At 36.9% G+C, this 13351-nt stretch overlaps 1 protein-coding gene across 2 annotated transcripts in view; it reads right to left on the bottom strand.

Moving 5' to 3' along the window:
• The window catches only part of nckap1l (NCK associated protein 1 like), a 135320-nt gene that overhangs the window by 50353 nt on the left and 71616 nt on the right, over positions 1-13351 (bottom strand). For both annotated transcript variants that reach the window (XM_039746803.1, XM_039746802.1), the window contains exons 19-21: positions 11213-11352; positions 8595-8726; positions 4009-4227 (exon numbers count right to left, since the gene is read on the bottom strand). In XM_039746803.1, the coding sequence (XP_039602737.1) occupies positions 4009-4227; positions 8595-8726; positions 11213-11352 (491 nt within the window). The remainder of the gene's footprint in view (positions 1-4008; positions 4228-8594; positions 8727-11212; positions 11353-13351) is intronic.

Here is a 13351-nt window from a genome sequence, read left to right on the forward strand (position 1 = left end):
ATTGATGAAAAAACTTTAATCAAAATTCTTAATGTAAGTTAGCTTCTTTTTAAGTAAGTCCTAGTGGTAGGATTTCCTTTCTGGTTGTGACTTTCTTTCATCCCTGACTAGAAGTCTTTTTCTTGTCATTTGATCCTGTTTGCCTGGTTTAGTTTGTCTTCTTAATTTCATCCTTTTGCTTCTGTTCAAGATCACGTCCTGCTTAGTGATTGTCTCCACAGGTCATTTTCTCTTACAATTACTGTAATCCTCATACACCTGAATGAGTCCTTAACAGAAGATATACTGTATTTCTTTTAATTTATATCTTGAAAATTATGCTTTTCAAATGACATTTAAAAAATGTACTTTTTTCTGTTTGGGCTGCTTTTGCACTGTTTTGTACATTTACTGCTTATTAGTGGGTTAGTTAACTAATACAGTAAGTTAGTTAGTACTCTTGTCTAGCCACATAGGACCAGGTGAGTAAAGTAAACCCTTTTTGGATTGAATAGAAGACCTATAGTTCTACTTTTTGATTGTATTATTATGTTTTTAAGTCTAATAGAATGTTTTTTAAACTGTATGATGTTATTTCCTGTTTGGACTCCTTGTTGAAGCCACAATCAAGCTCAATTCAATTTAATTTCAGTTTATTTTTGAATGGTATTTTGGGTACAAACAGAGCACATGCAGAGATTCAAAACTGCAAGGCATCAGCAGCCAATGCCTAAACCATAAAACATTTACATATATTAACACTCAAATGATATTAAATACAAAGTAAAACAGGGTAGCTCTTGTTTGATTAGCTTAAACAAATCATAATAACATAAAGTCATATAAAATTTAGACCAAAAGTTTGAAATGCTTTACCAATAGACATGCTAAGCTTAGGCCATGGAACATTTAAAAAACTACATAAAATCCAGTTTTGGCTTTCAATAACTTTTTTTTTTGTAATGGCTCTAATACATTACAGCATCTATCTATCTATCTATCTATCTATCTATCTATTATATAGTGCCTTTCACATTATCTATCTATCTATCTATCTATTATATAGTGCCTTATCTATCTATCTGTCTTCCTATCTATCTATCTATCTATTATATAGTGCCTTTCACATTATCTATCTATCTATTATATAGTGCCTTATCTATCTATTATATAGTGCCTTATCTATCTATCTATTATATATCTATCTATCTATCTATTATATAGTGCCTTTATCTATCTATCTATCTATATATAGTATCTATCTATCTATCTATTATATAGTGCCTTATCTATATATCTATCTATCTATCTATTATATAGTGCCTTATCTATCTATCTATCTATCTATCTATCTATCTATCTATTATATAGTGCCTTTCACATTATCTATCTATCTATCTATCTATCTATCTATCTATCTATCTATCTATCTATTATATAGTGCCTTTCACATTATATATCTATCTATCTATCTATCTATCTATTATATAGTGCCTTATCTATCTATCTATCTATCTATCTATCTATCTATTATATAGTGCCTTATCTATCTATCTATCTATCTATTATATAGTGCCTTTCTATCTATCTATCTATATAGGGTCTTTCATATTATCTATCTTATCTATCTATCTATCTATCTATCTATCTATCTATCTATCTATCTATCTATCTATGTGCTTTAAAGATTTGCACTCTTTAGTAACTTCTTCTATTCTCCTTTTTCATTTCTTGTTTTCTCTGGTGGTGTCATGTGCCACTGCTGTCTGATGAAAGACCTCTGTAGCTGCATGTGATAATGAATTGTTTTAGCATAATTGTGTTTGTTAAGATGCCCAGTGCATGCAGGGCCCTTTTTTGGCCTTGAAAGCCCTGAAAAGTTGATTTTCACGACCACTTAGCCAAGCTTAAGCTTTTATTTTCCTCTTCTCTCTGGCTATCAGACCACAGCAATTGTGGTATTTCTCTTGTTATTGCATATTTAATGGGCTAGAAATTGGTGTTTTAAAGTAAAGGACATTTCTGTGTGTTGGTTTAAAAAATAAACAAATCATGTCAATAATAAATGGAGAAGCCAATAGATGAAGGGACAATAAGTACCCTTTGTTTCAGAATGGGATAAATGCAAAGACAAGCTTCCTGAATAGTCCTATGTCAGGTTATTGTTGGTAGCTATCTACAGGACATATGTAGACATTTACCTGTCTCACAATAGACTCACCTGCTTTGAAGATCGGACTGCTTTGATAGGTATCTCATCATCATGCTGTACTGTATTGTGATAACAGAATTGCCTGTCTGATGTAACGAGAAGTCAAGTAAAATGACACCTTTTATTGGCTAGCTAAAGAGATTACAATATGCAAGCTTTCAAGGCAACTCAGGCCCCTTCTTCAGGTAAAATGTAATTACTGAGTTGCCTTGAATGCTTGCATATTGTAATCTCTTTAGCTAGCCAATAAAAGGTGTCATTTTGCTTGACTTCTCATTACATCCAAGATGGCTAACTCTGTACAACACCCCTTTACTTCCTTTGAAAATTAACAAGTTCTGGTGACATTGGTCTCTAATCAGCATATGTACATCTTGATAGTAAGCAACTATACCATCGTTTAACCGATCATCATGTTGATATTGAAGCAGTTATATATCTCTGGGTAAATGAGAATAAAAAATATAAAGTATGGTGATAGATTCCTGACTTCCTCCTGCTTCTGTTATGCTTTTGACACCATATCGCTGTAGCAGCAGTGGCTTTTTACCTGGCCCAGGTTATCTGGTAACACATACTTCAGTATAAAACCTGTGAGTCTGTCAGTTCACAGTGTATCAAAAGCTCTTAATATTAGACACTCCACAAAGATGAAAACCAATTCATTTATGCTTAGTAATTAAAGCCAAAAAGTAGTTAAGGTCTTTCTACATAAAAGAATAAGAGTATAGACACATTTTTCCAGTACCGAAACTAAACTGTTACCATAACATTTTGTTTTCTAGTGTGCCCCCTTTAAAAAAAGTCAACAGCCAGCAGTGGTACATTCAGACACATCTCATTTTTATACTGTAAGTGCCTTATGGGATTGTCTGGTATCCCATCCAGAAAGAAGGGTGGTCCTTTGCCAGAAAGGGAGGCTGGCGTGGAACAACAGTGATGGACCGGCATCCTGACCAGGTTGGGAACTGATCCCCTGCCTGGGTGGGTGCGGCAACGCACTGTATCAGTGCATACTCCCAACCTCTCTCTCTCTCTGTCTCTCTCGAAGGAAGGCCAAATGTTAGAAGGATCAGAGGAGTTAGCCTGTTCAGAGTATTTACTTCCCTGACACACTAGAGGGCAGCATCCGTTGATCAGCCCTGCTAGGTCTTGTGGATGCCTCCATGGGGAGCTGGGGGGAATGGCCATCTCTGCTTTATGACATTTTTCATCTTTCGACTCAAATACCAGAAGTACCTCCAGGGTCTGGCTTAAAAGGAGCCCTCCAATTCACCTTGCATTTGTGAGGAGGAAGAGAAGAAAGATGAAGGTTACACCCTTCCTGTATATACAGTACAGTGTTGTGCAAGGTATCCGAATAAAAAATAAAAATCATTATGTTGCTCCCTATCTGTCACAACAAATACAAGATTTCTGCTTTCTACTCTGAGTTTACTACATTTCTTTAAAAGTGTTATTTTTTTCTGCAAAGTACTACCAATTTTCATAAGCCGTGAAATAAAAAGATAAATAAATAAACTGCACTACCCTTTACAAAAATAGTTCATAAAATTGAATACACAGTATAAATCGTAATAATACATATAATTGTTCTAATCAAAAATACTGTATGTAATCATACTTTTATTTTACAATGATAACTGCTCCAATTTGTAAAATTTCACTATCATAAAAAGTCATGCAGCTGCTTATACAGTATAACAACATTTTTTATCAGGTGACAGATTCATACAGTTATGTTATTTTATCCAGGATATTACCTCTGCGAATGTATACAGACTTTATATTCAAAAGAAATGAGTAATTAGGCATACCAGTTAGTAAAGAGAGTGGTAATCGTCTGATCCCCCATGCTATCAAGAGGCTGAGTTTGTTGCAAAAGAACACTTTTAACCAGGCGGGTGACATCCACATTGATGTATCTGGAGATCATGTGTAAAGACTCCACATAAGCCCTGATGCTCACCAGAAGCTCAGAGGGTCTTGTTATCTCCAGTGTGGCTTGGTTGTAATTCACCATGTTTACAATTGACCTGTAAATGGCAGAAACGAGATCAATGATCTTCTCTTGGCAGGGACAGAGTCTGATTATGGTGTCTGATGAATTTTGTTTTGAATTTAAGCATACTAGAAATTTACAGCACTTTATATTATTCATCTTTGTACAAATTTTTCTTCCAAATATACAGCGTGAGCCAAAATGAAGTACCACATTTTTCAAGGTCATTGTGCCAGGTAGAGGCAGCCGAGTGGGTCGTTTGGGTGGGGGTCCTTTTGATAGGCCCTTGTAGTTTTCAGATGGCAATATTCCTTGGTCCGGTGCACAATGTGCTTTCGCTGTCAAATCAAATCAAAAACAATGAATCTATCATCACTACGCAAAGGCATTTCTCCTACTGTGGATGTCCCAAATTGAAAAACAATTCTTCAGTGGGTGGCTAAATTTAGATGGAATTGAACAGAAAATCTCCCGGCCATCCTCGGAGTGAAAACATTCAAGTTTTGCACTCTCGTAGACATTCAGCGCACTTCTGCCTTAGGCATTTCCAACACGTCTGTAAATTTTGCATGAGGACCTTAATTTCCATCCATACAAAATGATGACAGTGCAGGAATTCACTGAGAGAGACTCGGAGAGTCGTAAAGAGTTGTGCACGAACGTTCTGCAAACCGTTCATCGAGATGCCATCATCATGTGACGTCAGCGATGAGGCACATTTCCATTTGGATGGTTGTGTAAATAAGCAAAACTTTCGCAATTATGCTGAAACCTATGGAGGAATATTTCGGACAAAATGAAATAAATAAATAAATGCGTAAATAAATAAAAGTACTGTGAAATGTGAGCATAAATAAATAAATGTGTCATGAAATGACAGCCTTAATAAATAAATATGTCATGAAATGAGAGCATAAATAAATAAATGTGTCACGAAATATGTTTTTCGTTGCTTATTTATTTATTTCATTTTGTCCGTAACATTCCTGCAAACCGTCATGAAATACGGCTTGAAATAAAACTGTCACTTTCACTCGTCAAAGTTGAGAGGGTGGGCTCTAACACGCCCTCTAGTTACTGATTGGTGAATCGATAGCACAAGAGTTAATTAGAAAAATGCTTACTACTGCCGATGAAATGCATTCTGCCGAAGATATTACGTATTTCAGAGAGAGAATTGAAGATTTATCGGAAGAAATTACAATGTTGGCGGCCCTTTTAGACTCCGATATAGATGAAACTGTTTTGAAATTATCGAAGAACAGGTGGAACGGACTCTACTACACTCCAGTTCAGGTGATGCAGTACCCTGCTCTGGACGTCCATCCTTTGACATTCCAGCTGAGTCAATAGAACACCTTCTGTTATGCGGTTTAAAAGTACGACAGATTGCAGATCTATATGGTGTATTGGAGAAGACGATCACAAGGCGAATGAGCCAGTTTGATATACGGTAAGCTACAACGGCTGTATTAGTTTAGGTACTTTGACATGGAATGCCCAAAGCAGCTCCACCTAATATTTTGAACTGAACAACTTTACCACTGATCAGAGCTGTACAGTTGTTTGAAAAAGTAGCTGCGAATATGCAACTGACTTTCTACTCGTAAAACAAGGGTCAAATACTCAGTTCTAAAAGGGCCTCCAACATTGTAATTTCTTCCGATAAATCTTCAATTCTCTCTCTGAAATACGTAATATCTTCGGCAGAATCCATTTCATCGGCAGTAGTAAGCATTTTTCTAATTCATTCTTGTGCTATCGATTCACCAATCAGTAACTAGAGGGCGTGTTAGAGCCCACCCTCTCAACTTTGATGAGTGAAAGTGACAGTTTTATTTCAAGCCGTATTTCATGACGGTTTGCAGGAATGTTACGGACAAAATGAAATAAATAAATAAGCAACGAAAAACATATTTCGTGACACATTTATTTATTTATGCTCTCATTTCATGACATATTTATTTATTAAGGCTGTCATTTCATGACACATTTATTTATTTATGCTCACATTTCACAGTACTTTTATTTATTTACGCATTTATTTATTTATTTCATTTTGTCCGAAATATTCCTCCATAGAAACCAACCGTCATGAACTTCATCAAAGACCCCCGCACACTATGCGTATTACAGTTTGGTGCGCCGTTGCAGAATTTGGCATTGTAGGTCCTAACTTTTTTGAGGAGAGGGAAGAAACAGTCACCATCACTTCACAAGGTCACATTGAAATGCTAGAGAACTTTTTGCGGCCCCAACTGGAAGAAATGGATGTGATGGATAGCTGGAGCAACAGGATGGAGCAGCAGCTCATACATCCTGCATGGAGAGTCATGAAAGTTTTGTGGGAGATGTTTATGGGGAAGCTGATCTCCCCGTGCGGCAATGTCGGGTGGCATTTACGTTCACCTGATCTTGCTCCGTGTGATTTCTTCTCATGTTGACCTCAAAACCTCGAAGCCTTCAAGGACCACAAAATCAACGCTATTCCCCTTGAAATGGCCGAACGAGTCATGGGAGTGTTCAGAAATCATCTCAAAGAGTGAATTGCTAATGATGGCCACCACCTTGAAGACATCATTTTTAAAACCCAGTGAAAAAAAATCTATTTTGTATACCCTTGTCTTGTGTCGTAATGATATTTATTTTATCTTGTAGCATTTTTGTAGAGTAAATACTTGAAAAGTGGTACTCTTTTTGGCTCACCCTGTATTTGCTGTAACCTATAAAAGGGGACGTTAATAAGGGGAAGAAATAGTTAAAAACAAATGCATTTCTGATTAAATGACTATGTCCTTTCTGTTGAACTTCATACTCGGTCTTGCTGTAAGAAAGAATTGTATATAGAGTACAAAGAATTTTAATTGATTCCTGAACATTTAGAAAGCAATATTTCCTTTAAATTTAAACCTACACAACTGAAAGTGAACGAATTAATTATAATTTAAAAGATTTGACTTGATCAGTGACATTATGCTGCAGTGTTTACCTCCATTATGCTGAGGCTAAGGACTTTGAAATAAACATTAAATGGCATGTAGTTTAAAAATCTTTCTTTAGGAGGCCTTGGTATAGACTGTGCTTGTCCATAAAAGTCTTTTTTTTTTTTTGAGAAGTCTTGAATATTTTCATTGTTCAATACAATTCTGTTAAGAACGATGCGCTTTTTAACTCTTTGAGGGCTGAATATTTTTTCCAAAAAACTCAGTTTTCTGAAAAGCACACAAAGCAATGGATTTCACACATGAATCAACAACAACAACAACATTTATTTATATAGCACATTTTCATACAAACAGTAGCTCAAAGTGCTTTACATATTAAAGAATAGAAAAATGAAAGACACAATAAGAAAACAAAATAAATCAACATTAATTAACATCGAATAAGAGTAAGGTTCAATTCTGTAGGGAATCAACATGAAACGTCTGTTGCTACGTGCCATAGCTGCTGTTGGCTTATGTTTGGCATCTCTGGTGGCAGTGGCTGTGAGGGGGCACCTCGATGGACAGCAGGAATGCACAGTGGGCCTGCTGCCTGGCTGTCTTCACACAGCAGGTGGTTTGTAGTGGCGGTTGCAGTGTAACACGATATGTGGTGGCCCTCCCAGGTGAACACTGCTGTAGGTGTATCAGCTACGTGAAAGTGTTCACAATCAGCTGGGGGCCAATCAGATGATGCTGGTACCTCACTTTCATTTTCGATATTCATCTCCAGATCACTTGCATCAGACTCGGAGTCTGACAAGTCAGAGTTCTATTCAACGAAATTGCGTAAAATGTCTATGGAGTATTTTGCTTTGCACATTCGCTTTTGTCTCTCGCCAGATGTCGGTGCCATTTTAGAGGTTGTTTGCTCTTTGCTACTCCTTCACCCGTAGGGAATCGAGGTTAAATTAACAAAGCTGTGTAACTTTCCTTCTAGCAAAGAGAGTTGAACTAAAACATAAGGGTGATTTTTGTTGCAGTTTACTGGTGATCCCCGTCCTCTACCCGTGAATTTTGACAAAAGTTGACATCAGCCCTAAAAGAGTTAATAGTACATCGATCTAAAAGACTCTGATACACACACTTACACCAGCCAGTTATGTTTAGAATGTAGAAAGAAAGCTGGAAAATCCACCCTGACAAAAGAAGGAATGACAAACGTCAAACAGATGATGATGGAGCTAAAGTCTGCAGGAGTTGTGAGGCAACGGTGCTAATCACAGCACCAAAGTGCCAACCTGAACAGAACAATTCATTTTTAGCTTTTGAATTTATTTTTAATTTGAGTTGTCAAACCGATTTATCTATTGGCCATTTGTTAAAGAGTTATTGAGTATATCTAATTGTGCACATCAGAGATCTTTTTATCATATAGCCAATTCTTTCAGCAGGAACTCTAAGCTAGTTAACTTACCTGTTGAGACGTACTTCTAGTTGTGACAGCAAATGTTCCACGGGGATGATGACATGGTCCCACACTAAAATATGGGAGCAATTGTGGAAGGACCAACAAAGCTCAGTCAAGGCCAGATGTAATTTGTCCATACTAGAAGAGCAGAGAAACATAATAAAAAATCACAAGGTGAAAAGGTGCTTTAGGCACGTCGTTATAATTGGAACCATTCCATTGAAGCATCAAATAAGATTTATAAACATCTAAATTAATATTTTGATTTGGGTTATCTATTGTACTGACAAGGAATGAAAAGGTGACAGCGCTAGGAACTAGTAGGGACTTGGAGATGAAAACGCACATCAAAAATGGGGAGACAAACTAACTTGGGATTAAAGACCAATACACGTTCAAAAAGTCACTGACTATAATCTGAGCAAAGGTCACAAAGAAAAGGCACTTGCAACTAAAGTATCCACCAACTTGAACACTGATACCCAAGGTTAGATAACATCATCCAATGAGACTTCTAAGACAGACCCCCTAACCGTAGGCTGTGCATCAAGGCAACAAATACACTAAAAGCAACAAGATGGCATTGTATGAACTCCAAAACATTACATGAAATAATGAGCTCAAAAACAAAACAAAAATAGAAAGCAAAGTTGAAACTAAATTTTATCAGATTCAAAACCTCAGAACAAAATTAACTAGTGAGTCATTTTATAACTCACTTAGACCTGAACAGGGTTGGTGCCAACTAGCATAGGGAGCTAGACAGGAAAAACCATGGACAGGGTGCCAGTCCATTGCAGGGTGAACACACACACCAAACACACATTGGGGGCCAGTTTCACATCACCAATCCACCTACTCTTCATGTCTTTGGACTGTGGGAAGAAACTGGAGCACCGTGAGGAAGCTGAGGCAGATACAAGGAGAACATGCAAACACCACAGAGGGAGGACCCAGGATGTGAACCCTGGTCTCCTTACTGCGAGGCAGCAGTGTAACCACTGCACCACCATGCCACCCATTAAACTAGTCAACCACATTCATTTATTCAGCCTTAAACACATTCATAAAAAAACTGAAGTTCATGATGCCTTTTTATGGATGTGTTGAGCTTATAATATTTACAATATCAACTTATTATATGATCAACATCTACAACACAATGTTAAAAATTTTCACACATTTTTTATGGTTTAGCTAGTGGTAAAATCAATTGTATTTAGCGAAAGTGATTAACAGTATAAAATCTTAACCACTAGGCCACACAGCTTTTATTTATAAATGAAACAAATATCATTATAGAAATAGTAGGGAGTTCGCACCCTGCTCGCTTCACCCGCCAAAGCCCCCGGCCTGACTTCGCGTCTCTGCTACTGCTGCTATCATGCTGCGCGATCTGCATCTAGTGTGGCACTTTGAACATTTAAAAGCCTGTACAGCAGCTGTCCTTTTGTCTCACTGCCTTGTCTCTATGACGTTCTGCTTTGTCATCTACTCTGTCTTTTATTTCTGGCCCCAGGCATGGCACAAAAGTTGGCACAAAGTCTTGTCTCGTGGGACGTGAGTTCTTGATATTTTTTATTTTATAATTTAAAATGGAATAAGAATCTGAAAATCTAACACATTAGATTATATATTATATTAATAGATTATGAAAAGAATGATACCAAACATATATATAGGTTTTAAAATAAGCCCAATTTAAAGCGTGACAAAAAATGTGACATAAAATCGTTGCACTTATAGGCTTAGGATTTTATGTATATAGAGTAGACAATAAAAACGTTTTGTAATTACTGGGCACTGTCATATACAGTATATTGTCAATTATGCTAACTTGGGGGACATTTTACAGGTTTTGGGAACAACAAGATTATGGGGAAGACTAAGAGGGTAGTACCACCACTAACACATATGCCACATATTTCCCTACAGACCAAGAGAAACCCATGGAAGTCATGTGATGTAATTTCTGATGCAATGTTCGAAACATCCTTGTCATCGGGGTATATACTGTAAGCCTTCACACATTCAAAAGTTGGAGTTCAGATTCAGATCAGGACTGAGGTCCTCCAGGTAGATTCTTTTTGATTGCCTCACGCTTTTGTTTTCATCCTTTGGACACTATTATTAAACTGGAGATCCCTCATTTGACTGTTGTTGTATTTTGTTTACAAAATTCATATCATTTTATCCATAAAAGTTCATTTCCACATTCCAAAATTGTATTTTGAATCCTGGATCTGAAATATTCCTGTCAATTCATAGCTCTCTTCTACCAAATATTTAGCAATGCTTAAGTTGTGCAGTGTGAGTGCCAGACTGATAAAACAAAAATCGTGAACACTAGAGTTAACATTTAAGCAATACACAAACAAATATATTGCAAATGTCCCCATTGTGATTTTCCCTTGGGATTAATAAAGTATCTATCTATCTATCTATCTATCTATCTATCTATCTATCTATCTATCTATCTATCTATCTATCTATCTATTTATCTATCTATCTATCTAGGAAATCTGTATTAAAAAGGGAAATGGTTGAATTTATAAAAGAAACAGCTTGTGACTGTCATCAATCCTTTAATAATTTAAGAGTTAGTTGGTTGAATTGATACTTACTTGGTTACAATAAAGCGATCTTTCCTTTGGCTTTCTGCTCCTGGTTTATGGCTCGGAGTTTCGCCTTTTTTTGCTGCCTGCTTTTTCTGTGTTTTATTTCGAACTCTGTTGATTGTATGTGCAGAGTGCTTAGGCAGTAGCTGTGGATGACAAATTCCAAAAAGTCACTTCTCACTCAAAGCAAACACTAAACAATCTACCTTTCAGGGAAAACATTTAATTTAAAACTCAATGTAATGGCACATTCAGACGTTCACTTATCACTTATGACTATAAGAGAAAAAGATGGATGAGAAAATAACCTTTATGTGCTGATGCTTCTGTCTACATATATTATACAACTTATGTGGTTAAATACTTGTATATCATTTGCATGCTTACATTAACTGTTTATTGAAATAAATAGTATATTTAGGCAGAAAACACTTCCTTATATGTATTCCTCTGTCACCTGTTCAGTTTGCTTTCCCTGAGGCTTCAAAAAGTGCCACTGCAGTGGAAAAACATCCTGCATTGTTCCTGTCCCAAAGATGGCAGGTGCCTCTTCACCTAATCACTACAGACCAGTGGCACCTAACATCATGAAGACCTTTGACAGGCAGGTCCTGCACTATGTGGGTCTTCTTGTAGTAGACCACCTGGACTCACTGCTGTTTGCCTATCAGACAAAAACTGGATTGGAAGATTGAGTTATCTGTCTGCTCCACAAGGCATATTGTCACCTGGATAAAGCTGCCCACACTGTGAGGATGATGTTGTTTTGATTTCTCCAGTGCCTTTCATATAATCCAGCCATCCCTGTTAAGTGGTAAACTCAAGAGATATTCAGGTGGAAAAGCCCGTGGGGCCCTGGATGATGGAGTACCTGTCAGGCCGACCACAGTTTGTGAAGCTCAAGGACTGCGTGAGCAACACTATAGCACCACAATGAACAGGCCTGTCTCCTGTTCTTTTCACTCTGTACACCTCTAACTATATAAATATAAGAGCAGCTCATGTCACTTGCAGAAATTCTCAGATGATCCTGCACTGTTGTAGGGTATTGATAAAGGCGATGAGACAGAGGAGTGCAGTCATGTGTTTCTTTGTGCAAAGAGAATTGTCTGCAACTTAACATCAGCAAAACCAGGGAACTGCTTATTGACTTTTACAGCACCAAAGATCCTTTATGTGTGGTCACTAATCAGGGAGTGGCTGTCGAGGTGGTCCACTCCTATAAGTACTTGCACTTACTTAGTTGGACTGGTCTTGGAAAACAGAGGAACTATATAAGAAGGAGCAGAGCAGAATCTTCTTCCTTGTGAGACTGTGTTCCTTTAATGTGTGAAGTGACATCCCTTGTGATTTTATACGTCGTGGTGTGCTGTACTGGTAACATCACTTTAAGAAAGGCCCCCCGAATCAACAAGCTAATTACAAGGGCAGGTACAGTTATGGGACACAATAAAATAAAGTTCTATCTATCTATCTATTACATAGTGCCTTTAATATCTATCTATCTATCTATCTATCTACAGTATATAGTGCCTTTCAAATCTATCTATCTATCTATCTATCTATCTATCTATCTATCATGCCTATCTATCTATCTATCTATCTATCTATCTATCTATTATATAGTGCCTTTCATATCTATCTATCTATCTATCTATCTATCTATCTATCTATCTATCTATCTATCTATCTATCTGCTGTTTCTTGAAGATTTGTGCTGTTTTATGTAAAATATCAATCTCATCCATCCATCCATTTTCTAAACCTACTTATCCAGTGCTGGCTTGTGGTGAAGCTGGAGTCTACCCGTGTTTGGAACAGAAACAACACCAGACCAGGGTTCCAGCCCATCATAGGATGAATGCCATTTCATTTCTTTGTAGTGTGGGAGAAAACCTGAGCACCCGGAGGAAACCCACATGAACACATGGATGTTGAACGTTCAAAGAAATTTATACAATAAGATACAATAATATGAGCACAGGGCAATACAAGTTAAACAAACTTTGTGCAATTTATATTTATTTGGTACTCTTTTATTTGCCTCCATTTTCAAGTAAAGGTTGACTGTTGATCTCAGAAAAATGTTTAATAAATAAAGCAGCCCAAACTGTAAATTTTCAATATTTCTTTACTAATTATGGC

The sequence above is a fragment of the Polypterus senegalus genome, chromosome 3 (genome assembly GCF_016835505.1).
Source record: "Polypterus senegalus isolate Bchr_013 chromosome 3, ASM1683550v1, whole genome shotgun sequence".
Classification (NCBI taxonomy): Eukaryota; Metazoa; Chordata; class Cladistia; order Polypteriformes; family Polypteridae; genus Polypterus; species Polypterus senegalus.